At 32.5% G+C, this 25,789-nt stretch overlaps 2 protein-coding genes across 3 annotated transcripts in view; one reads left to right on the top strand and one right to left on the bottom strand.

Annotated features, from left to right (window-relative positions):
- Window positions 1-10,147: 10,147 nt before the first annotated feature.
- Window positions 10,148-25,789, top strand: part of LOC115448049 (octopamine receptor beta-2R) — a 106,775-nt gene continuing 91,133 nt past the window's right edge. For both annotated transcript variants that reach the window (XM_037440122.1, XM_037440121.1), the window contains exon 1: window positions 10,148-10,193. The gene's annotated coding sequence lies outside the window, so the exon portion shown is untranslated. The remainder of the gene's footprint in view (window positions 10,194-25,789) is intronic.
- Window positions 10,291-12,088, bottom strand: LOC115451918. Its single transcript, XM_030180331.2, has 4 exons — window positions 11,891-12,088; window positions 11,254-11,569; window positions 11,044-11,186; window positions 10,291-10,513 (listed from the first exon to the last, which is right to left on the bottom strand). The coding sequence occupies exons 1-4, from the start codon at window positions 11,931-11,933 to the stop codon at window positions 10,386-10,388; spliced, it is 630 nt and encodes a 209-aa protein (XP_030036191.2). The 5' UTR covers window positions 11,934-12,088; the 3' UTR covers window positions 10,291-10,385.

The raw sequence follows: 25,789 nt of genomic DNA, 5'->3' as shown, positions 1-25,789 counted from the left end.
TATTTAAATCATACTGTAAGTTAATAAAGTATTGATAAATGCTTTAACTGTGGAAAAGAAATTACCGTATTTAAATAAGTAGTTGCCAAGTTATTAACTTTGGACGTATCGAAATTGTCCCTACCATGGGTGTAATACAATTACATTTGTTGAGAATAAAACATTCTGTGATTCGTTTAACGGAGTAACTTCCCAAAAATGAATGCAAATTTGTTCAATATAAAAACTATACAAACATAAAAACGTGCCTATGTTACAAGGATATATATAAAGTTATTGCATAAAGTTGTGGGTATTTTTTTTTTGTTTAACGGATATAACGTCACACCTGACGTAATAAAAAGGCACGCTTGTAGGAATGAACAATGCCATAGACAATCCATGAAACACCATAGTTTGTCAGTATTTCTGGAGGATTTGCTCGTCCCTGTTTACGAGTACACGTTCTTTATTATCATGTGAAGCTATCCAAAACAAAATCTGTAGCACAATCCAGTCTGAACATATACCTTGTCCAATTTTTTTTTTTAGACAACCGCATAAGACGAGAAGCAAAACCCATTGATGGCCAGCTTTTTAGCAGTGTTGTCATTAACCACACAGAACGCTTAAAAAATAAGATAAATAAAAATCAGAAAAACATCTCTATCTTTCCCGTATTAGAGGCGTAAAGTTTAATATCAGAGTTTTATACCATTTATTAAACAAACAAAACTTATATTTCAACAATCCCCAACCGTGCAGTTACATTAACTTATAAGTCAAAAACTTGGTATAACGTGGATTAAGTGATGTTTATCGCCGAGCTGTAAGCATACATTTTACGTGATGCGAGGAAACTTCCACTACGAGTCGTTTCAAATGTGGAATGAACATTATCTCAAGTAAGCCCTTACTTTTTGAATACGAACGTGACGGATGTAAATTGGAATGTTATGTTTTATAGATACTTTAGAATGAACAACATGCCGGCATAATTGTGTTGACTGGCAACAAACTGACATACTCCGCTTATCATTACCATTTATCTGTCTAATTTCATTATATTAGATGGATTTAAATGTGTATATTCTGTTTCAAATAGGCGAGTATAATAATGTCGACTGGCAAGGGATATAGATCTCTCGTCGGTAACGTTCTATCTGAAGACTGGAGTCTGGACACCACTCCACTTACCATCAGGTGTAGTATAGTCATTTTTTCGTGCTCGTGTAAAAAAAACATCATACTATTTAAATAAAGATAATCGTAAATAATGAGAAATTTAGTATTTTTAAAAAGTTATGTTACTGGTGGTAGGTCTCTCATATGTGAGAGTCCGCCTGGGTAGGTACCACCGCAATGTCTACTTCTGCCGCCAAAGTAGCAGTGTGTAGTCACTGTTGTGTTTCGGTTTGAAGGACTTTGTAGCCAGTATAACTACTGGACATAATGAGACTTAACATCTCATGTTTTAGGATGGCGAGCGCGGTGGAATACCGAACAATACTTTGTAATTTAAGGTGTTGGATTGTGTTTCTATTTTTTATGGACGGTCGTATAGCTTACCATAAGGCGAACGGCAAGCTCGTCTCGTTATTCAAAGAAATAAAAAAAAAGTTATCCCATATTTATAAGAAAACCTACTATTTAAATAAAACAACGGTATAAATATATTGACAAAAGTAAGTTTTTTCTTTTATTATATCGTATTTATAAACTCTATCAACATATAGTATGTAGGCGTTTTCTACGCCCACAATATGTACATTGTTAGAAGAATTTTCAACATGTTCATTCTTCGAGAAAGTATAGACTTATTTATGGTTTCAACAACAAATAAAATCCATTAAGTATATTAGATATAAGGACGACTTTATAAATTCTACTGAGAACGAGATATGCTAAAAGGTCATAAACACTTTAAACAATTGAAAAGATGTATCTAAATTACGAAAATAAATCTATATTGCAATGATCCGAAATTCACTTTGAATAAAATTAAAAAAGAATATTTCAGCTAAGTCATCTCATGGTAGGGGAAATTTCGCTGAAGTTAAAATTTATATTGCGAATGTAATGAGAAAAATCTTAGTATACGATAATAATATAATCTCTGTTTCAAGTTTTATATGATGCTCGGTTCAGAGTTATATTTTATTTTAATAATGCTCGCTTCTACAGCACCGTTCCACTGCATTTGAGGAATATTTTATTTGGCGAATATTCGTTTTTATCGTCTCATATTTACGTCGCAACTAGGTCAAGATAAATTTTGTCTAAGGACGGTCCGTTTTGAGTTCATCTCTAATTCAAGAAACTGCCAAATTAATGTTCTTTGTAAAGAGGTCCACGGAGGGTAAATTTAGACTTTACCTTTATCCCAATATTTGGAACCTTCCTAATAACGTCTCGTACAATAAGTTATAATATTATTGCCACAAGGTACTTGCGTTCTACTAAAAGCAGGTCTTTCATGTGTGAGAGTCCGCCTGGGTACCATCGAAAGGTCTATTTCTGCCGCCAAGCAGCAGTGTGTAGTCACTGTTGCATTCTGGTTTAAAGGACATTGTAGCCAGTGTAACTACTGGACATAATAATACTTAACATCTTATGTCTCGAGATGGCGAGCGCAGTGGAATACCAAACAATACTTTGTAATTCAAGGTGCTGGATGGTGTTTTTATATGGGTGGTCGTATCACTTACTATCAGGCGAAGGGCAAGCTCTTCTCGTCATTCAAAACAATAAAAAAAAGGTAAAGATTGTCTTTTCGTGGTATTATATATATACCCATCATCACATAATTTAGATTCAATGAAATTCCCTCTTGTACCTCGGACATGTTCCATACCTCCGTAAATTTAATATTGAATCGCGCCGAAGCAAATTTAAATTTGACGAAACTTTCCTTTGTCAAAGTTGAGCCGCAGTAATGGACTTGTAAGGTGGTTACATATTAATTTATCAATTAAACTTCAATATAATTTTGGGTCGACGGTGATTTAATAAGCAGGAATTACAATCAGGCCCCCGGGATCAGTCTTCCATTAAAGGTCAGGGTTTGATATGGTAATATGTTAATAATATTTAGTATTTTATGTATTTAAAGGGATAATCCGTATCACTATTCCATCTATTAATAATTATTTATTACGATAAAACGCCATCATAAAGTGTATTACTTCTATGAAAATATATAATTAATGTGAAAATCACTTTAGATTTCTAAGAGATATAATACCATGCATTTCGTGTTCAATGAAATTGTTATCGATACCGAAAAGTATTCCAAAAATGCGCAGCAATACGAATGTGAGAATAGTTATTAATTTTCCGATAAGTTCTAGCCTCGTTTCAATTAACTGGCCAGTTGAAATATTTCATCGGGAAATTCCTTGGACGTTCAAAATTATTTTAGCCTACTGTAAATTTTCGGTTTTAATCTCGAAGTTATGCCATTGTTGGCATTATTTAGGTAACAATCAATCAATAGAGTCGAAGTTTCCAATGGTTAATGAGTTTGCTTTGTTGAGCCGCGGCTTTGAGGTTTCCGCGGTAATTATATTATTACGTTTTTGATTATAAAGTTTATCAATACGCAATGAGGTCACAAGACCTCAACGGCTGTAGGAAAATTAATATTGTCTGATAAATCAATTTAGAGTTAACTAACAATTCTGTTGCTTTGAAATAAAATTTTATCTGAATTTTATTTCGGTTTTTTATATTATCATTTGCTCTCGACGTTTTGAAGGCATTACAGCCGTTATGGTCACGGGGGCAACTAAGGTGTACGAAGTCTGAAAAGTCAAATTTAAAATATGTACTTACATTTTAGAAAAACCGCGGTAAAATCCTTAAAATAGTTTTATTTCAATGTCTAACATTCTCTTGAACATAAAAAGTGATTAATTCTGTTGCATAATAAAATGAATTGTTAAATTCTGGAACACTCTAAGTGGGGTCGGCACCTTCTTCAAACATGTTTTCAGAAAGCATGATATGATTCCTAACCGAATTTCGGTCACGGTGGCTAATCTCATTGGAGATCAACTAAGTGCACAGGAGATATTATAGTAAACAAGTGTGTGCGAAATACACGGGTGCACTCTTTATTCCTCCTACTCATAGTCCGGTGTGACGGCAATCCGACTTGAACGGAGAGAGATCAGGCGCAAGACCAACGGCTTTACGTACTTTCCGAGGCACGGCGGTATCACACCGCCAACTTCCTGACTCTGAGCGGCGATTGAGTAATTTTAAGATGAACAAAACCTAGTCACAATTATTTTGGCCCGACCCAGGATTCGAATCCAGGACAGCGCGATAGTCGTGCTCGTACCGTGTACAATCAGAACTACGCCACCGAGGCACTCAAAAGCAGAGAAAGCATGATAGTAGCTGTAGTATAGTTTACTTGGTGTATAACTATGACAATCGAATTGTTATGAGCGTCACACGACTTCAATCAAACTTGTTGATCCTTCGTCCTCAAAGTTTCGGTCCAATGAAAGTTGTAGCACGACTTTTAATGCCGAAGTCCATAATCGATAAAGTAGCGAAAAGCAATGCATGCTATTGACTAGAAAATAAAAACTAATTTTGTATTTCTTTGGTTAGAAATAATGCCGTACCTGGCTGAAAGTCTAGTTCTATTACTTTTTTATTAAATCATTAAAGACTTAACATAGTTTCGTCTATCGACAAATGTTCGCATGTTCAACACCTAGGCATACATCTCTGAATTTTTTTTGTTATGTGTGTATTGTTTATCAATTATAATTATTCACTTTAACGGAGAAGGAAAACAACTTGAGGAAACTTACACACCTAAGAATTTGAAAGGTGACGTACCTTTTAAATTCTACTGCACCTGTTAGTATGGAATGGGTCCAATAGAATGTCGACTGACGAGATATTATAACCCCTGCATAGTCGACACAATTATGCCGGCCTATTGAAACCGGATATACACATATGTGAAGACTTTCAATCCCCACTAGGCTATTGTGGTGGACTAAGCCCTCAACAGTAGCCTGTGCATACTATACGTTATTAATATAGCACACTCTTAATAAAATAATGACCCATTCCAAATTGCCAATTTGTTGGAATCGTCAAACAACTAATTTCTGTTTGTAAAAAAAGGGAAACAGCTAAAAAGCTGTTTCCCTTTTTTTCATGCTATAAGGTTTAATTTTTTACCTATCTTTAATAAGCTCAATTTTATAGCAACTTCCAAAAAAAGGTAGCAAACAAAAATTTGTTTCCGACGACCGTCACAAATTAACAATTCCGAAATAGGTCATTATTTTATTAACAGAGCGAATTAGTATGTACCGCCTACTGTTACTGTTATACTGTTATTAATTATTAATGATAAAGGCAAAGTTTAAAGACTATCAGCTAGAATTTGGAAACTGTATCAAACGATATTCATTAGATGAATCTAACCTTAATTGACATGAAGTGACTACGCTTGCTCAATTTTGTCGCAATTTACTAAGGTCTTTCGTGAAATTGAATTATACCGTTCTTCCATAACTTTGTACATATAGCATTGAGCTATTAGGTTTCGCTCATATCTCCTTCCATAAAATCTTAAGCGAAGTGTGCTTAGGTTATTAAATACTAGATTTTGCTTGCGACTCGGCTCGCGTGAAAAAGGTTTTCGGAATGAATAATTTTACTGGATAAAAACTAGCCTATGGCATTCTAGAGTAATGAAGCTTTCTAATAGTGAAATAAATCAAAATCGGCTTAGTAATTTCTGAGATTAGCGCGTTCAAACAAATTTTTCGGTTTATATATAAGTATATAATATGTATATCTATAACTATTAATTCTGCAGTTTCATTGCGTGATATAAAAATTAATACACTATAACTCAAATATTTTGGTCTATTTTTTATTTCGAGATTTGTGTTTCTTAGAAACAAAATTTTGTTAAAGTATAAAATAAAATATTTTTAATAAATCGAGAAATGGTTGGTTGGTTCACCCAAGTTTATGAATAAAAACAGTTGATTATAGTCATGTACGAAATTAAAGGAATCGTCAATGCTGTATGCGCCAAATTTTGGCTCTTCAGCCATTAATAGAAAAGAAGAAGCAGTATGTAATAAAAGTGCGAAAAAGCCTTTTAATAACAAATATAGTAAACTAAAGTCAAAATCACAAGCTATCCATTCTCATTTCATCGATGACAAAAGTCTATACTTACACAGACAAAAGTCTTACTTTTGTGTTAAAGTGTACATTATTTTGAGAAGCGCCGGGTGTCTTTTATTACTTAAACCTCTCGAAAATTGTTAACAGTTGTCAACTGCGAATATAAAGAACAGTAAATAAAATATTGTTACGATGGTATTTGAAACACTGCAAATATAATATTTAAATATTCATTAGCTTATTGCATTAGCAATTAAAATATTGCAACTTATAAATAATATATATTTCTTAGTCGTTATAATTTCTACAAGAAAAGCCTTAACTGTGAAATGGTTTTTCTTTAAAAGTAATTTCAAGTCAGAAGTAAATTTCTTTAGGAAGATTTAACACGACGTTTTGATTTCGCTCTAAAAATGTAGAAACGTTAGAAATTTTGTTAAAAATAGTGGAACAAGTTAAATCGAGCTGTCGTTCCTGTGCAGTATAGTTAGATATATTATTCTGCCGAAGTATGTTTGTAGAAGAAACGGTAGAAGTAATTTCAATACAATATTCTGCGGACTTAAATATTCCACAATTCGCTTAAGGGAAAATTAACTTAAAAATATATATTATTATAATATTAAATTCATTGATGTGTATATAATGAAAATGTCATTTTTATAATTTAGACTATAGTATACTCGGATTGCTTATATTTATACGAATGTAAGACATTGAAATAAAACTATTTACGGATTTTATGTATATTTAAATATTTAATTGTACAATGTAGCTAGATATAGTAACTTTCACTTGCGGATGATCAACACCTCAGTCCGCCCCGTGACCATGAAGGCTGCAAAGTCTTCGAAACGTCGGGAGAAAATAACAATATATTTATAACCGCGATAAAATTCGTATTTTGTTCGGTGTCAACATAAAAAAAATTCAAACTTATGATCTCTAATTCACACTCACCTAAATTTCTTCAAATAACCCACGTATAGAAATCCTAATCTGTACTAACTCTAACAGCTCTAACTGCAGCAGCTCAACTCTTACAGAGACCATAACCGAGATTCCTTTCTACAATCGTTGACGCTAAAATTATGTATGGGAATGACATATCATTAGCGTTTTAGATTTTAGCGTTAACGATTTCAGAAAGAGGTCTTGGCTATAGCCCCTGGCATTCCTAAAACGGCCACTTCATACTTGATTCCCTGTTTCGTTATATCTCGGGTCGCCAGCTGTGCCAAAGTGGAAGGACTTAAAAAAACTAATTACGATGAAAATGGCCTGGCTGAATCCTTAATAAAGACATTTATTTCGACCTGATCTTATTGTAATGTATGCAAACTTCTTTTATCTTTGCACGACCCAGTTTTAGATTGGCTGTCTTTTGTATTTATGGCCTTTAGGTTAAGAAAAGAAAGTACAAATCTCAGTGTAATGAGTTTTTTAAGATTAAATGTTTGGGTTAGATAATTTGACGTTGGAAGATATGGTGAGGGGACACGTATGGGATAATAAAAATTTTATTACGATTTTAGTACATACTTACATAAAAATTCGATATTTTTATTAGCATTTCGTTGGTTGTTCAAAGTTATAGTTTAAAATTGTTGCAAGCACTGATATTATACAATGATATTGCATTAATAAATTAAAGTATATACCTACTAGTCTCCTTGAAAACAACACTTTTCAATAAGTTATTTTAAGAATAGATATAAAATAAAATAGTTTTAGTTTTGAACAAAATAAATATTAATAAAATTTTAATTTTGCATGCCCTACTACACCAAGAGAATTTATCGGAGCGGCATCTTCATACTTTCAGTCAGAAATATACGGACCCTCTAATCGCATCGAGCTAAATAATTATCAACAAATGATGAATGATTTGTAAGGCATTATCTTCCTGTCTCATTCAACTCTGAAAAATGTTCTTATTAGGAAAATACATTATTGTTGAATAATAGAAACCACGTTTTACTCTAGTAAAATCTTAGGACTTGAACAAAACTACAAGGGAAAGCTTTTGTGACCACAATTTTTTTTCATTCGATTTTGTTATTAAATAAACAGATACTCATTATTCCGTGTTGAATATAACGCAAAATATTTTCTATTATTTCCAATTATTGAATGAAGCCAATCGTTACAATTTAACGAGGTTATTAGGTAATTTATTTAGTCTCAAGTCCCTTTTGATTCTATAACGCTTGAATTATTCTCGGTCAAATTTACAAAGCCACTTTCATGTTCTTAGTTTTTGGAGACGTCATTTGTATAAGGGCTTAGACCGACTTATTTGAAGATCTCGCGGTTAGCTTGTTATGGGTCTCAATAAATTCGCTTTACTTAACAAGACTCGAGGCTTTGTATTGCATTCATACTAATACTAAAATTATAAATACGAAAGCAAATGTCTGGTTCGCTTTCCCGGCTATTCTACTGAACTGATTTTGAAATTTTGGCAATGAGTACGAACTATAAATATGGTGATAGACAATTTTAATCTCCGGAAATCTAATTTGGAATAAATAGATAAGTGTAGGCAACAGAGGGAAATATCCCTTAAGAACATAAGGTTTCCACATATCATTAATGCGTTAGTTGATATTAATTATGAAATTAATCAACTGATTGAAACTGTGTTCAGCAATTAGTAACGTAAAACAATAGCATATAAATCCGAAACACAAGCTAGAATTTCAAATGTGGTAAACCAGGATAACAGTAACCACATAATGTGGCTCTTTGTATTGCCGCCCTTAATTACAAGTTGAAAATACTACGGTTACTGATTTAAAATCAACATGAATAGCATACATTTGATCTGAAAACAGATATAGAGAGCTGAAAGAAGTAAGCATTTTTGAAGCGATCATTTATAAAGCATTCGCATCGAAAGGATGAATAATTTTAGTGGTAGGATTCATTTTAAGTAGTATTTTTTTATGTTATGAACATTTTATTGTTTTATAGTCGACATATTATTTTAGAGTCAGTGGATCTAAATAAAACTATTTGACGAATTTTATCGCGATTTATATATTTTAATTTTCTTTCGACCTTTTGAAGAATTTGCTAACTTCATGGTCACGAGGAGGGCTGAGTTGTTGGTCATCTAAAGTCAAAGTTATAACACTTATCCATCTACATTTTACAGTTATACTATTTTTTTTATTATTTTAGCTATTGACGATCCGATGTACACCGAATGAGCTCAGTGTCTTCGAGACAAAATAGTTTTATTTCAATGTCAATCATTCGCGTAAACATAAGATAAGTAAACATAGCTTCTTATCGATCACTACATCGATTTACAAAGTAAATAAACTGAAAGTTACAAAGTTATAGCTGTTGCCAAAATTTGATTAAAGGAATTAGTGATTATTGCGAATTTTTTACTTAATTAGTTCCATTTCTTTGCACCAAGTGAAGAGATAATCAATCCACTCACCTGATGGTAATTAATACGAAGGGTCAGAAACAGAAGCAACATGGATCCAATATTAATAATTAATATGTACTGTATATTTTTAACTTATTATGTACTGCGTACATATTTTTATGTACAACAATTCCCAGTGACTATAAGAATAATCATTATACGAGTCCTGTATTATATACTGCCCTACTGCTGGGCACGGGACTCCTTTACTCCTGAGAGGGATTAGGCATTAGTGAACTAACCACCACCACCATGCCCTACCATGGTGAACCACGATGCCCTAATGCAGATTGGTAAACATGAGACACGTTCAAAATTCCTATAGAGAACAGGTATGCAGGTTTCTTAACGATGTTTTTCCTACACCGTTAAAGTCATTGCAAACTCCTAAAATCCAAGCAACAGCGCTTGCACAGTGCACGCTGCTGCTTGACAGCAGCAATGGATTATGCCGTCATACTCACCCAGTCAGATGATAATATGAAAACCTTTTTTTCTAGTTGAATAACATTGTTTTTAATTGTTTTAATTTCTTTTTCATTCTTTCCAGATATACCTAAGTCTGATTTGATGTTGGATTGACTACATTGGATTAGTAAGTTTTTTAAAGTAATTTTATTTAAATATAATTTTACAGCATTTATTTTTTCATTTTTAAATATATTGTTCAGAATTTAGACACTATAAATATAAACTAATTGCAAATTTAACATTTCATATTAATAAATTTTACTTGTGAGCATGTTTTTCAGGAAATTGGGTATTTTTAATCATAACAATTTTTTATTCAATTATTGTAATCTGGATCATCATTATCATAAACGCCAAAATATAGTTTGTGCATTTCTTCTTCGTTTTTCGCTCGTCGTAAATAATATATACAGTTATATCCTTCGCCGTTGTAGAAAATGATATCTGAAACAAAGAGCTGAGGAATATAATTACAACGTAAGATGTCGTCATACAGTTTTAGGTTTTAGTTTTTAGAATCGACATTCATCAAAAATTTTTACTCGACAGCATTTAGGCTATGCGCAGTTATTTCTCCGTCTTCGAAGGTTTCTGTTACTCAAGCGACTGGTAGTATTACAGTAAAGTGTTTCTTGGTAACAAGTTGGCAGCGTCTGCGCAACGCCTTAGAATTTTTTTCATTTTAAAAGAAGCTAAGTTCAGTAAAAAAATCTATTGTGGCCACAACGGAGAATTTCTTTTCAGGATTAAAAATACAGTAACGTTGTCGAACAAAAATTAATAAATATTATTTATCAAATTCTTCAAATTACTTACTTCATAGAAAAATTACCTAAGTTCGATTTCCATTTTCTACCAACAAAATGTCATATGTTGGTTAATATATTTCTGACTCACTTAAAGTTCATAAAAAGAGAGATATTGAACTAGTGCTGATATATGTATAATAGTATTATACTAGTAAATAATATTACCATTAGTATAATTTGTGCCGAATAAGCCAAGTCCTTTTTGCATTCGATACAAACAATTCTGTAGTTCAATCTCACAAGCGCTGTAGTAGTCGTCATAATATCCAGAGTGTGTGTTATAACCGCATACTGGATTATGATCCGTTCTGCAAAGGCAATAAAGCTGTGAATTGATCAATCACCAAATTATACCACTTTTGAATCATATCTTACCTGTGCCTAACACATCTAATGTACTGTGCGTAGCAATCAGTATGATATGTTTTCAAATCTGTGGGTAGGTCGTTATAGTCAACTGATTCGAAATGATATCTTTGGAACAACGTGGTCCTTGGAGTGTGATAGGTAGTACGTGGGGTTCTGCGCCTTTTAGTGGTTGAATGACGGGTAGATCGCGAAGATTTGGATATCGTAGACTCCCCAGTTGCATAAGTAGTAGATTCGACAGTTTGATTGAAATCTCCAATATTTTCTGTGACCTGTGTTGTTTCGTCGCCGATGGTGTAATTCGGATCCTCTGTAAAACCTCCTTTATGGAAACGAAAAGGACAAAATGAAATATTCGAATTTAAATTGCATTTTGTGTACGAATAGTAATAAAAAACAACAATGCAGTAAAGAAAAAGTGACACTGTATTAAATATAAAAATGGATTTCTATTCAAAACCCTTTTATATTAAAAAGTATGGATGGGAAAAAGTAATATTTTTTAAGCAAACATAACAAATTCTATTTATCTTCGAGAAGTTAAAATCTAAGCTTCACCTGCATTTATTTCAATAAGGAATGAATTTAAATACGATTTATAATACTGCATCACAAATTTAAAATTATAAAATTATATACTTACTGCAAAATATAAAAATTGTAATCAAATAAAACACTGTCAGCATCTCGGAACCGTCTCAGAAGATCTCTAGCACTTTAGTGAGTTTAAAATGAAACATCAGGTCGATGTTTAATTAAAAATTGACAATTAACTCATAATTAAGTGCGAGGTGAAGTCATTACTAAGTTTTAATGAGATTTCCATCTGCTTGTACTCGTAGCATGGATTTACTTAATATGCCCTTAATTGGATACTTAGGAAGATTGCTACGTTCGTTTTAGTTTGAGCAAATGGCTAATATTAATCATAATTTGTATAACGAAAAAACTACTATAATTAGAAAAATAAGTAAATATAAAAGTATTCAATGTCTTTATTTTTAACTGGCTGTGCCCGCGGTTTCGCCCGCCTGGATGTCAGTGTGTCAATATTAAGAGTGTTATGAAAATTTACGTTATCTTTCTATTCTTGTAAAGGGTGTCCTAAAATGGTATCGTAATATATTATGTGCGCATTAATTTAAACTTAACTGTCATTTTGACGAAGGTTGATTCTATAGAGATAATTGACAAGCTAGAGGTCGAACCGATTGAACAAATCTCAAAATATATCAAGCTTTACGTACGATCATACTCCAATAGTATAAATTAAATGAGCAATCTTTACATAGAATAATATTGTAACAGAACGATGTCTGTACATTATAGATATTGAAAGGAATCTAATATAGGAGGGATTTATTAGAGCTAGAAAACCAGAACAACAGGTTTTTTTTAATCTCTCTCATTATGTCTGTTAGTTTGTACACGCATCACGCAAAAACTACTTCACGGAATTGAATGCAATTTTCACCGGTGTATAGCTAGACGTCTGACTTAAAATATAGTCTCCGTTTTATCCCGGTTAAATATAAAACGGGACTTTATTCCGAAAAAAGTTAATCACGCGGACGGAGTCGCGAGCATAATCGTCAAGTCGAGCCAGGTTAATCGTCAGTAAAATAAACATCATGATAATATCCCCTTGTTTAAGTAACAAAAAAATCTCATCGCAACAAACGAATTTATTATTATTATAAATAGATGCACCTACTTTGAGAGAAAAGCCTTTTTTAAGGCTAAAAACGCCAAAAAGAAATTCTGGTTATGTAATATATTATCGCGTGAATTAATGAATGTATTCAAATAGTTCGGCATAAATAGTAATGAATCTCTATCATGAAATTTAAAACTGCAGTCGGTATACGTTACATAACTTTGGAGTTTTAATATTAGGTTTCAAATTAATCAAGGTACGTTGATACCAAACAATAGCTTTTAGATTTAGTATCAAATTTCAAAGGCATTATTGAGAATAGCTAAAAGAAATCCATATTATTTTCGATTTAGTTATGACTTTGCGTTTGTTTATGTATGTTTTTTCAAAAAGATTTTTGTGTTTGATGTGAACACTTTATAATTTACGATTAAATTACCGTGTGATTATATTACCGTGTGCGAAAGTTACAAACATGTATAACTATAATAAGCTTTATTAAACACTTCCACGATTAGAATTTTATTTGGGTTTCTCGTAAGTTTGTAAAATAAGCTTATTAGTATTTCTTTCTAGTATTTCTTATTAGTATTTCTCCTCTTTCTTTCTAGTAATAAAATATTTTGCATAGTTTCAAAATGTAGGGAGACATTGTAACATGTAGTCTAATTGGGACTTTTTGGGCGACCAACAACTCAATCCGCCACGTGACCATGAAGGCTGCAGTCTTCGAAACTTCGGGAGAACACCATAATATAAAAAGCCACGATAAACTCCGAAAAATAATTTTATTTCAATGTCTAATATTTACGTAAACATAGATCATTAGATAAATTTACGAATGATTCTAAAACTTCGGCCCAAAGATCTCGAAATAGTGATTACATTTTGCGTTACGTTCAGTAGATTTTAGCGTCGCCTCTTCAATATATTATGCAGTTGTATTGTTGATTGATACACTCAAGTGTTTATTGTTTTTAATCAATGAATCACATTCAATTTGTTTGTTATCAAGATAGCACTAAAAGTTAGATAAGATTAAATCCTTTCAAAGTTTTCATATTTCATATAGCACTTGTGATACCGGCTTTATACCTTTTGTTTTAGAGGTCATAGTAAAAATATTTAGAAAACATTTCGATATTGATCGCGTTGGCTTGACATGAAAAGGTTATTAGAGTATTGGCATTTAAGTACCGTTACCCAAGACCTACCTTCGGTTACTAAGTAGGGTCAGAGGCCCTATTCCATCTACAGGGGCGAAACCGTTTTTTTGCAATTACAGTCGTTCTATTCGAAAGACGGCTTCGATAGCCATATAAGATAAGAGAGTAAAAAATCACCTATTTACGTATATAGCCATCAAAGCCGTTCATCGATTTGAACAACCGTGATTGCAAAAAGGCGGATATACCCCCGTTGGCGGAATAGGGCCTCCTGGTCTTACCAACTTCATACGGCTGTACCTTGGACGTCTGGTTTAGTACTTAGTTATTTTTTAACGACAGTGTATATGCTAACAGGTAGCACCATAGAGGTATGACTTGCTGTGTTCTACAAGGCTACATTTTCATTAGTAAATCGGTATTAAGTATAATACCGATTTACCACAGCACACACATAATCAATTTGAATTATAAAACCATCACACTCACGTCTTTTAGCATCGAAGGAGTAGGCAGAGGTGCAACTAAAGCATTCACTTTTCGCCGTGTGTATTCCGTTTCGTGACGTGATACGGGACGCGCCTATGGCCATACCATACAGTAAATGTTAGTATTTAAATCTTAATATATTCCGTCTCTCCAAAACCGAATGGCTAAAATATATTTAGATGGGACTTTTGTTGCCAAGCTGTAGGGAGTACTGTAGATAAGATTTTATTCCCGAAAAAGGATTTTTACGCGAGCAGAATCGCGGTTACAAGCAATAACTTTAATTTCAATCCTCTAAAAAATCCTAATTTACTACTGAATATGGCGTTGATGCACCTAACGAATCTACGACTAGAATTTAAAAAAAATACATTAATTTAAATCAAATCTACATATCAAATTGCCGCCATAATAGGCACGATATATTAAAATTCATATTACTATACGGATTGTAAAATTCTCATAAATTAGGTTATGTGCCGTAAATCGCGAATCCAATGAAAAGATTGAACGATGAACCGGGAATCATAATTGCCAATCTGCATCGCGACTGAATGTTCGCGGATTTACGAATATTACATTGGACGAGAGAATAATGTCAACTTCTTACTTCTGAAATATAGAAAGCTAATGTGACAAGTTCAGATGGCGATAATTTGCGGCATTTAGAAATAAAAAAATAGAAATTGTTGGACAATAGAACAGTCATAATTTTTATTCAATTCGCAGCCGATCTATACACTTCATGCTTTTTGTTAACCCTCGTATCCATTACGTGCGAAGTTACACGCACCATGTCCGTTCGCACCAATATGACTATTTGTCGCCATTTTAGGTATGATTTTTACTTAAAGCGCGACTACTGCCCGCGGCAATAGTTACAGCTCAACTAAGTTCTCAGTAATCCATGGTTGTGACTTGGGATGTGACTCTGCGGCGTAAGCTAAATTGAAACATTAGATAACCGGTTCTAAATCGCGCGCGCATATCCTGCAGGTCTTTTGCCTCGTTCCTAAAATCTGACCAAAAGTGGTTCGTCCCGTAGGGTGTTCGTGCAGCAATACTTGAATTGGCTGAGGAGGCGACTCGATACCCCTTGGGCGCGGCTGTTATTATAGCCCATGTTTGGGATAGTTGCCGCGCGTAGTCATCGTAGCCACTATGTATCTGTACATTAATTTAGATCCACATCGAAAAACATTACATAAACTTATTTCTCTCAGACTAATTCCAATGTTAACCTTATAAACAACAGGAGCTGTACAATTTGTATTTCAATTGGTGCTTGTTTTATTTCCACTTGTACATTTATCACATAACGCTGTCACACGTAAAACGGAATATTCAATTTTTGCATCAATTAAAAACGCGTTGCCTCTCTTTTATATTTTACGATCAGAGTTGTGCTATCGACGTCTGCTTTGTAAGAAGGGTGCCAATTAGCACAGCTGACGAATAAGTCTTTTTGATCTGTTCCCATTTTTATTTTCTTTGTTTGTCGCTGGCCGACACTTTTTGCTTGTGAATTTTATTCGTTCAATTTCTGTTTATGTATTGAAAGAATTAATATTACCAAGTTTAAAAGATCTGACCACTTTAAACAGTGTATCGAGCGTTGTATTTATTATCTTAGGTAATAATTATTAAGTTTTAATTTTTAAAATGTACTTTAACTCTAATAATATCTATAAATGATTTTTTAATACATTAAACAGTGAGCTGAAGGAGTATTGATTTATAGTAAGTCATATGCGCTCTCATGCAGTTTAAAAAAAATGGAATTTAAATTACTTTAAAATAATATGAGCCAAAGTGTCGTACACACAAACTTTTAGAGGTGTTAATGATAATCACATGGTTCCCTTATACTAATAGTTAAATTAAGCACAGAGCTAAAGAAATTCACCGAGGAGAACAGAATGAATCGCTTCCTCTTGACATAATCCAAACAACTTAATTTATTTCTATTTTAATTCACATTGCATCATAAAACGTAAATAAACAGAATCAATTTTTGTTTCTATGATAGTATTCACAACGTTGCTTGGCTAGAATGCTGCCAAGTACGAATGATGCCAAATTATGTGAAGTTATATGTTTGACCGAGTGTTTTCGTTTTTATTGGGGCATGCCCTTGATAATGGAAAAGCCACCGTTGTCTAAATACTTTACAGGGTATTCATTGTTTTGCGGCGCTCTTGGAATGAACGTTATTACTTTTTAACGAATTTTATCAAGATTATATTACCCGTCCCAAGGACATTGTGGACAGCAAGACTAGGGAAGTATCGGGCACAAATTTCAATCCGTTTAATATAAGAAGAACCTAGAATTTATAATCACAAAGTAATACAATTCAGCTATAAAATTAGCGTTTCACCATGACCGGTAATATTTAGAGGCGCTTTGACATTGACTACTTTTTTATTCGGTGTCAATGATGTTAATATTTACCTTTTCTGACATTCAAAATTGGTTCTAAACGATCTTTATTTCAGGTCTGGAATCGAATGTTTTATACTTTGATACCCTCAGAATGTTCATCATCACATACCGCATCGCAATATTCGTAGCTCTGTTGTGTTCATTGTAAACTCGACCCACATACGTACGGGCGTGCATTCATCCTGATGCATCAATTGTGACGGGTTTTGTTCAACAGACATTGTCTGTTTAATGGTTGTTAAATTCTATACATACCAATAGCGTTTCTGTAGTTATTTTGTCAAGCTTCCGATTTGATGGAAGAACGATAAATTCAACGAAGGCTGATTGATTATTTTAAACGCATTTTTCTAAATATATTGTGGTAAGTACTTCTTTCTTATTAACTGAAAAGGTTCTATGTTCTTAATGGACATATTAAATTATAATATTATGTAGGTAACATAATTCTATGTTTTTTCAGTGATAATTTTCAATAATCCGGAAAGATAAATAAATGAGGAACCACAAATTTTTGTCTTTTCTTATTTTTATCAACATGAAAATTTTAAATCAAATTTTTGCAGCATCAATAAAAATTATCGTAGGACTTTGTAAGGGAAATATTCAACTCATAAATACATGAGTCACGTCAATACGCTCCAAATAAAATTGGTGTCCACGCTCTTGTTATCTATATTAGATGTCCATTTTACTTTACCTGGTGGACCTAGACACATGACTGCGTACACCAAGTAACTTGATCAATCGAAACAGATCTTAATCTTTATATTTCCTTAACATCTCCATCCAAAATGAAAGTAATGAAAAACATAATTTAATACTAGTAGTTACGTTATACTTTTGCTTGTATTCATGTCGAATGCACTGGTTAGAACGAAACGAAAGGTAGTATAGTTAAAAATTTAAACAGCAATCTAGCCGCCACTGTGGTCTAAAAATGTATCCGTCCGTCAACCATTGTGGTTTATATTGTACAGCGTGTAGGCTGCTCCAATGAATAATTAAGCTAGATTATTTAGAAACTGCTTTTTTATCAAGTTACTTTTTTATACGTAATACGACAAACCAATAGATCATCTATCGATTTCTCATTAGCATTTAGTGGGACATTCAATTTTAATCAAATATAATAAATAATATTAATACGATAAAATTTACTTAAAATAGATAAAGCTGACGTTTTTGTATGAACGCGTTATTTTTCCTTTCATTAAACACTCAGTAATCACGAATATTCAGTTTAGACTTCAGTTGTCAACATAATCTAAGCAAAGCAAGTTGATCCTGCATCTGATCTCTCCCCGTTCATGTCGAATTGCCCTATCACTGGAATATGAGAGTAAAGAAACAGAAAGTGCACCTTTGTATCGCGCACGTGCACTTGTCCAATGTAATAACTCCTTTACCTGGTAACTGACTGATCTCCGTCGAGATTGTCCTCCGTGGCCGAAATTTGACTAGGAGATATTGTATTTTTTACTATCTAACATCTTTTTATCATTTTTCTTTCATATTTCTTGTGATACATAATTTCTTATTAAGTTATTACATAAATACTATATTGAATCAAATGCAGAGATCTTTTCATTTGTAAGTTCGTTTTCGCCGATTTCTGTACTTAGTATTAGATGTGTATATAACCAATCCTTAACTTCGCCGCAGTTGCTACGATCTGAAAATAGTTCAACGCTCACTCCATCACCACCTACGACAGGAAACACACAGAAACTTTCCTTTCCACTTGGTTAATTACAAAAAGGGATAACTTTGGCAAAATAACGGCCCATTATTCTTACTTTCACATAAAGTCGATTTCAACTTTATCACACGCCCAGACAGTCAGCATTTCTGTAATTTATCACCGATATTGATGTTTGGCCAACATTTGTTAATTTGGACAAATGCCTTGGTTTTAAGCCAAACTTAATAGCTATTTTTATCTTTATCTTCATATTACAGCATGGTAGCAAAAGTAACACTTTTTGATAAAATGTAGCAACTCCTGTTGTATTATTATTTTCTGCGAAAACCGTTTAGATACGCGAATTTCGGGCATAAAAATGTAGTCTATACGATTGACGTACATCACCGCCTTAAATACCAACCATTTTAAGAAATTTCCAAATACTTTTTTTGGAAAAATATACTTACAATTTCCAACTGACTTTAAAATTCTGAATACGATCAATTTCATCTACGATTACGAAAATGATTACGAAACTACTGAAATTGACAATAGAATTAGCAAACAGAATCTCGGATCATGGCATCATTCGAGCCCTTTCTGGAATAATCTGTTTCAATTTCAATACGCACCCCATCTTGACAATCGAAATCACAAGACATTAATGTACCGTGAAATACCTCGGATATAATTTATAGGATATTAAATTAAAGTTGTCGTAGTATCTGTGTTTGCGTTCGTTATGCCAGAAAGGGGATCTTGATTGATAATGTGTATTGGTAGAAATGTTCCAATCATTTAGACCTAGACAGGAGTTGTTTACAATGATGTCCGTCAGCGGTAAATTCGCGATTATTCCTGTACATCGCATCGTAAACTGGCTTCTTTGTTGGTCAATATAATTTATAGACATGAAAGTCAATATAAACTAGTCGTTCAAAATCTGGACTTAGAACTAAAATTCGCTGCAGCGCTTACACATCAATCATCGTCTAACCAAACTACATGCAGTGTTAAAGCGCTTTTAATTGGGTATAAGTAAAATGGCAACCAATACTGGATTGCAGTACACTTCAGATGAACATTAAGTGTTCGGAACGCCAGATCTAGTACGTAGTATATATATATATATATCGCTGTTTGTAGACAAGAATAATTCTCAATAATTTGTTAACACTGAATTCAAATTGTTAACTGCCAACAGGAAAATAGAATAGATTCAAAAGAATAAATATCGAAAGAAAAATGCTGACGGATTTTACTACTATTATAGAATTGCGAAGACTACAGTAACTATAAAAATAGTATATAGAAATCGAAAGTCACATCGAGTATAGAACATAAGTATTTCCCTCACTTGTGTACGGCAAATCCAATTTTCCGTAATTGAACACGCTCTTTTAGCTTATCCCATGTATCGGAAAGCAGGATAGGAATATACGGGGGATTACGAGGGCTCGAGACCTCCCAACCTCATTAATATTATTACGATTAATGCGATTAACCTTTACTTATTAGTAGTTTTTGCTCAAAGATATTTTGGGTCAATATCTAAGTATTAACTGATTATATTTCCGTGGCTACTAATAACCGGGCTGAAGTGATTTCTCATTTCTTTTACGTAATCAAGTACTCAGTGAGAGCCAATATGTTGATCTTGAAATTAGGTACATACAATTCAATGTTACCTAAGAAAATGAATGAATGTATTAGTGCCTCGTGTTTCGGCTTAAATAGGATTTCCAAATCGATCATTGTCTGAATATTGACCAAGTATTTTTTATTTTGTGTATTTATTTTCGTGGAATATTTGTATCCGATGTAGCTTTTTCCTACACAATAAACCGAAAACGTTTTTGTAAAATATGAGACCGGTTACATATTTCGCGTTTCAAATCTTCAATCTTTAGAAGGATGACGTCACTCTAATAGTCTTATTGAGTTCGACATGAATGTTCCCAAAGTAAACGTTCTTAGATACGGCCCTATCGTAATCTTTATAAAGGTGGATAGTTTCCTTATTAAGTTGTAGCTTTGTTCATGGTTCATCACACAAACTAGGGGCGGAGTCGCAAATCCGATTTCATACGCCGTGGAGTACTGGCCCATTTGAGCATAGCTTTTGGACATAGTACAGTTTCGAAGCATAATTCCAGAAGTAACTATATGGTAACAGACACAAGAGTAAAATATTCAAGGAATGCAGAATATCATATGTTTGGTAATCTATTGTGGTTGATCTAGTGACAGATTTAATCTTTGGATCTTCAAGATTTTCTGTTTGGGACGATATTGGATTTTTAATACTAAGAGCGCAGAATAGCAAAATTGCTAGGGTTCTAGCCGTAAACTGCATAGAATAGCTATGCTCGTCACCCTAAGACGTCAGTGTTATAATACCGAATTTGACAATATAAATACTACAGGTTTTTACATTTAACTATTAAAAAGTCTCATAATAAGAGCTTATTAATAGTGCAAACTTAATTGAGCTATGTATTACCTGATTTGCTTTATTTTATATTTTTCACTATTGCTTGTATATTTCCCTTAAAAATCTATAAATAATAAAATGAAGAGTCTTTATTTTCCTTTTAAAAATATGTTATAAAATCTATTTAAAATATATATTTCTTTTATTTGTAAGAATTGCAAATTAGAGATTAAAAGCAGATTGCATTTCAATGGAATGTTATATTATGTTTCTCTGTTTTCTTTTTCACGCCAACGGTACGTCATTATCATCTCCACGACTTTAACTGCGGTGAAATTTTCACGAGGTATTTTCACACCTTTTAGATATATGGTAAAAGGCGTTGTATAACGAGCATATCTTATATCGGATACCATATTATTTAGATATTTGCGAAGTCGTAATAATATAAGAACACAAAAGTGAATCTTCTCAAGAGTTTTAATAAGCATTTTGTAATAGAATCTGGTTTAATTCGTGTGTGAATTGTACATTGAGTTATATTAGGTAATGGTGTGCGGAACCGTCCGTTTATAAGTTTGTTTGTGAGTTAAAATATCCTCAGAAGAATAAAAATTACCAAAATTGAAAGTATTTTGGAAATCGCATTTTTCGCAATATAAGTGTTAACAAAAATAAAACATATACTATAATAAATGGAAAATTGAACGACTTCCTGACGTTGAAGTGAAAAAAAAAACAAGTAACAACATTCCTAATCGAAACGCAAAGTGTTTTTAAAATTGTACATATAGACTCTCTAATTTTCAATTCTTATAAACAAAAAACAATTATAGTTTAAAAATACATTTAATGACACAGTTTTAAAAGAATTATAATAAATTTTCAAAATTGAGATATGTTAAAAATAAATGCACTTTTAAACTCATTTGTAATATTAAGATAACAACAGGAAGCATTAAATATACGTGTCATTAATTTTAATTAAGTAAAGCGTTTTTATTATTTAAACGAGTCAAAACACGAATTATAGATTTTCAAATTACTATTCTTGAAAAATAAAACTCATTTTTTTCACAAAATGCAACTGAACCATCACATGTATGTGATAAGTATCATATTTAACGGTCTAAATATTTGGTATACAGCCAAATATTTGACAGGTGGAAATTGTTTAGTGGCGTCAAACTGGACAAGATTTTTTAGAATTAAAAACTCAAAATAACTGAGACTTAGGGTGCGTACACATTGGCGAATACACTGACCGCGTATTTATTGTTTTTAGCATGAACTACGATTATGCTGGCTAAAACTGAAGCACGGTTCTTAACTCCATCAAGTATTCATGGTTGTAAACGAGGTAAAAGTAGCAGCAATATATAGAATATTATAAGAATCACGAGCGACTTACGTTACTTTTTTGTAATGTGTGATGGAAGACAACTCACGGCGCTTTGCAAAATTAACATTACTCATATGAATTAGTTGCAATAGTCGCACTTTATCCATTAATCAATGAATATGCACCATTATCTCTAGTGAATTCATTTTCAGAATGAACATCTGCAGATATTTGACAAAAAAAAAAACTTTTTGGCATCTTTGTAGTCTTTTTCCTATATCTATTACTTCAAACTAAATTCAATACAAATTTAAAATAGAATTCGGTGAGGGAAAATGCTTTATCTCTATATATAGATATAAATGTCTAAAATAATCGTACCCAAGTAAAACCTCAAATAATTTTATTTTTAGAAAATAATGAATAAAATATGTCTTTAAATGTAGCTCCATTTTATTTTCACGTAAATTTACCGCAACTTCTTAATATTTAACGAAACAATTTCAGAGGAAGAATTGTACATGAATTTTCTGTTATTAGGCAATTTGCCAACCAGTGTACCTTTTAAGAAATATTGTAATAAAAAAGTGTTTTAACTACCTACACAGAATCTTACTACATTATGTATCAGTGCAATATTTTTATTATTTATAACAAGAAATTAAATAGATGTCAATAACTATTATAAACAAAAAAAGGGTGGTATCTGATTAAAACAAAACATTGGTTTCGTATATTTGTTCATGTATTTATCCAGTTTAACTAGCAATTTTATTAAGTGACCGAATCGAAAATTTGTAACCAGTATTTAGGTAATGTTCAATATTTTTTTTAAAGGTTTATAAGGCGGCTTCATTTCCTATAATAATTTTTATATTTTGCTTTTTTGTCTTAGTAAGAAAGGAAGAAGGTATACCGCTATAGATATATCATGTATGCAAGAAGAAGATCTAACCAAACCCAACGAAAAAACACAACTGAATAAGTCATAGAAAAACAAATTCTGTAATTACAATCACTTGGATGACCTACTTATTTCAGTTATTTTTGTTTTAAAACTACGGAGCCGATTCTAAAAATCTATGGGATCAATTTGGACTTACAAATAAAAAAAAAAAAATTCCATATCGATTTGAAAATGATTGAATTCTGAGGTAAAAAACATAAAAAATACACGTCGAATTAACAACGTCCTTCTTTATTTGAAGTCGGTTAAAATGAAGATACTTTTATTTTCTTCTTAGTAATATTTCTAATTCAATAGAATCCAATACAATATATATTTATTCAATGTAACATATTACAATATCCAATTCATAAAGTACTATGGAATCTGGACCAAATTACGATAAACTAAATAACGTAAATGCAGAACATCGATAAAATTAATTTTATTAATGGTCACCTGAAACCTGCTTCGCAAACATCAAGATTTATAGCTGAGAAATCTAAGCCTTAGATTCAAGGAGTTACGACACTAACAAGATTTTATCGATAATCACATCACTAATGTCGATCCCTCGATTGCCTTAATGAACGCCGCGCCCGCATGCGACGTCAATTTTCATATTATCAAGCCGCTGCATTTGCTCTTATGTGTTCTATGTTGCATATTGCCTGCAATTGGTTTTTTTAATCGTGTAGAATTTTATTATGAGAGTTAACTTCGGTTATTCGTAAGTAGTTAGGGTGCGTTGGGGTAAAATCGGGCGCCTTTTCAGAGTATTAAACAGTCGTCGCGCATATTTTTTAAAAAAGAATTCAATGAAGTTATCATAATAAAACAATATTATCTAGACATTATTTCATTAAATATGCTAAAAAATATGTTTTAATTTTGATTTATACGAAAGATTCGTTTTTTGTTATTACGCCTTATTTTCCAACGCTGATTACGCGGTATAACGTTATCTCCACGATATTCGGTAATGGATGACAGAGTGCCTATATATTTAAATAAATTATATTATAAGTTAAGTAAAAAATATTTTAAAATATATTTTATCGATAAATTGTACCACATCACTAGAACGTCTGTCCTATGATTGGCTTAACTAGAACCACAGTCTCTTCCTGCAAAAGGACCGCTGTACAATTCTCTGGACTTGTTATTCTAATTTTTATTATAAGGAGCTAGTGGTTTATTTGAAATTCAAATACATATATTTACAAGAATATTTTAGTCTCAATTGTCGTAATAAGAGATAACGATATGGACTATAATAAAAATACTAATTTAGACCTTATGACCGTACAGTATATTAGCCCTGAATTATAATATACTTGCCCACTGCTGGGCATGGACCTTCTCTACTACTGAGAGGGATTAGGTCTTAGTCTACCACGCTGGCCTTGTGCGGATTGATAGACTTTACACACCTTCGAAATTCCTGTAGAGAACTTCTCAGATGTGCAGGTTTCCTCGCGATGTGTTCCTTCACCGTTAAAGCGAACGATAATTCACAAAGAATAGACACATTATTTTAGAAAAAAATAAAGGTGTGTGCCCTTGGGATTTGAACCTGCGGACATTCGTCTTGGGAGTCCGCTCCACACCCAACTAGGCTATCGCCGCTGACCGTACAGTAACTTTATAGCAAATAAAATATCATGAATGAACACACAAATGTGACTATTAAAAGAAGATTCTAAAGAGGGATGACAATATTGAGTAAAAAAAATATCATTTCACATTTGTGAAGTTGTTTCGTGTCTTGAAATGTAATGTTAGAAATTTATAAATATTTTTGACTACACACTTTGCACTAATCAGTTCTAACAAGCCGGCATAATTGTGTCGACTGCTGAGGGGTAATCATCTGTCGTCCATTGATATTTTTTGGACCCAATTCCGGTTACCATCAGGTACAGTAGGGTCATTTTGCCGTGCCCATACATAAAAAAAAAAAATAGTCAAGCATAATTATTTAAGTTATATACTTCAAATAAAACATTAAAATTATATACTTCACTATAAATAAAAAATTATTGTACTTCAAAATAAATTTATAATATAACTCGTAAATGGATACAAATTACATTCAAATATCCCATAAGAAAATTACTCTTGAGTTGTTTGTTAACTTAATTCATCTCAAGGGGTCCATCAAATTCGTATTTTCTGTCTATTAAATGAAGAGAGCATGATTTTAAGAAAATATTTATAAAGAAAACGCTCGGAGTTATTACTTAAATTGTTTTCTACTTGGAGGGTTTTTAAGAGCTATTGTTTTCTAATTAAAAGATTCTCATAGACATAGTCGTAACAGATTAACAAATAAGTGTAAAACGAGTTGCTCTTGATTCGATTCCTGTACACAGA

The sequence above is a fragment of the Manduca sexta genome, chromosome 18 (assembly GCF_014839805.1).
Source record: "Manduca sexta isolate Smith_Timp_Sample1 chromosome 18, JHU_Msex_v1.0, whole genome shotgun sequence".
Lineage (NCBI taxonomy): Eukaryota > Metazoa > Arthropoda > Insecta > Lepidoptera > Sphingidae > Manduca > Manduca sexta.
The sequence above is the reverse complement of the archived record's forward strand: the minus strand, read 5'-3'. Positions and strand labels throughout refer to the sequence as shown.

Bases quoted from the DNA above. Each gene is read 5' to 3' on its own strand.
- LOC115451918 (XM_030180331.2), bottom strand. From the start codon at position 11,933: ATGCTGACAGTGTTTTATTTGATTACAATTTTTATATTTTGCA. The intron at 11,570-11,890 runs GTAAGTATATAA...GTTTCCATAAAG, and splicing joins TACAATTTTTATATTTTGCA to GAGGTTTTACAGAGGATCCG. The intron at 10,514-11,043 runs GTAATATTATTT...TCTTTGTTTCAG, and splicing joins CGGCACAAATTATACTAATG to ATATCATTTTCTACAACGGC.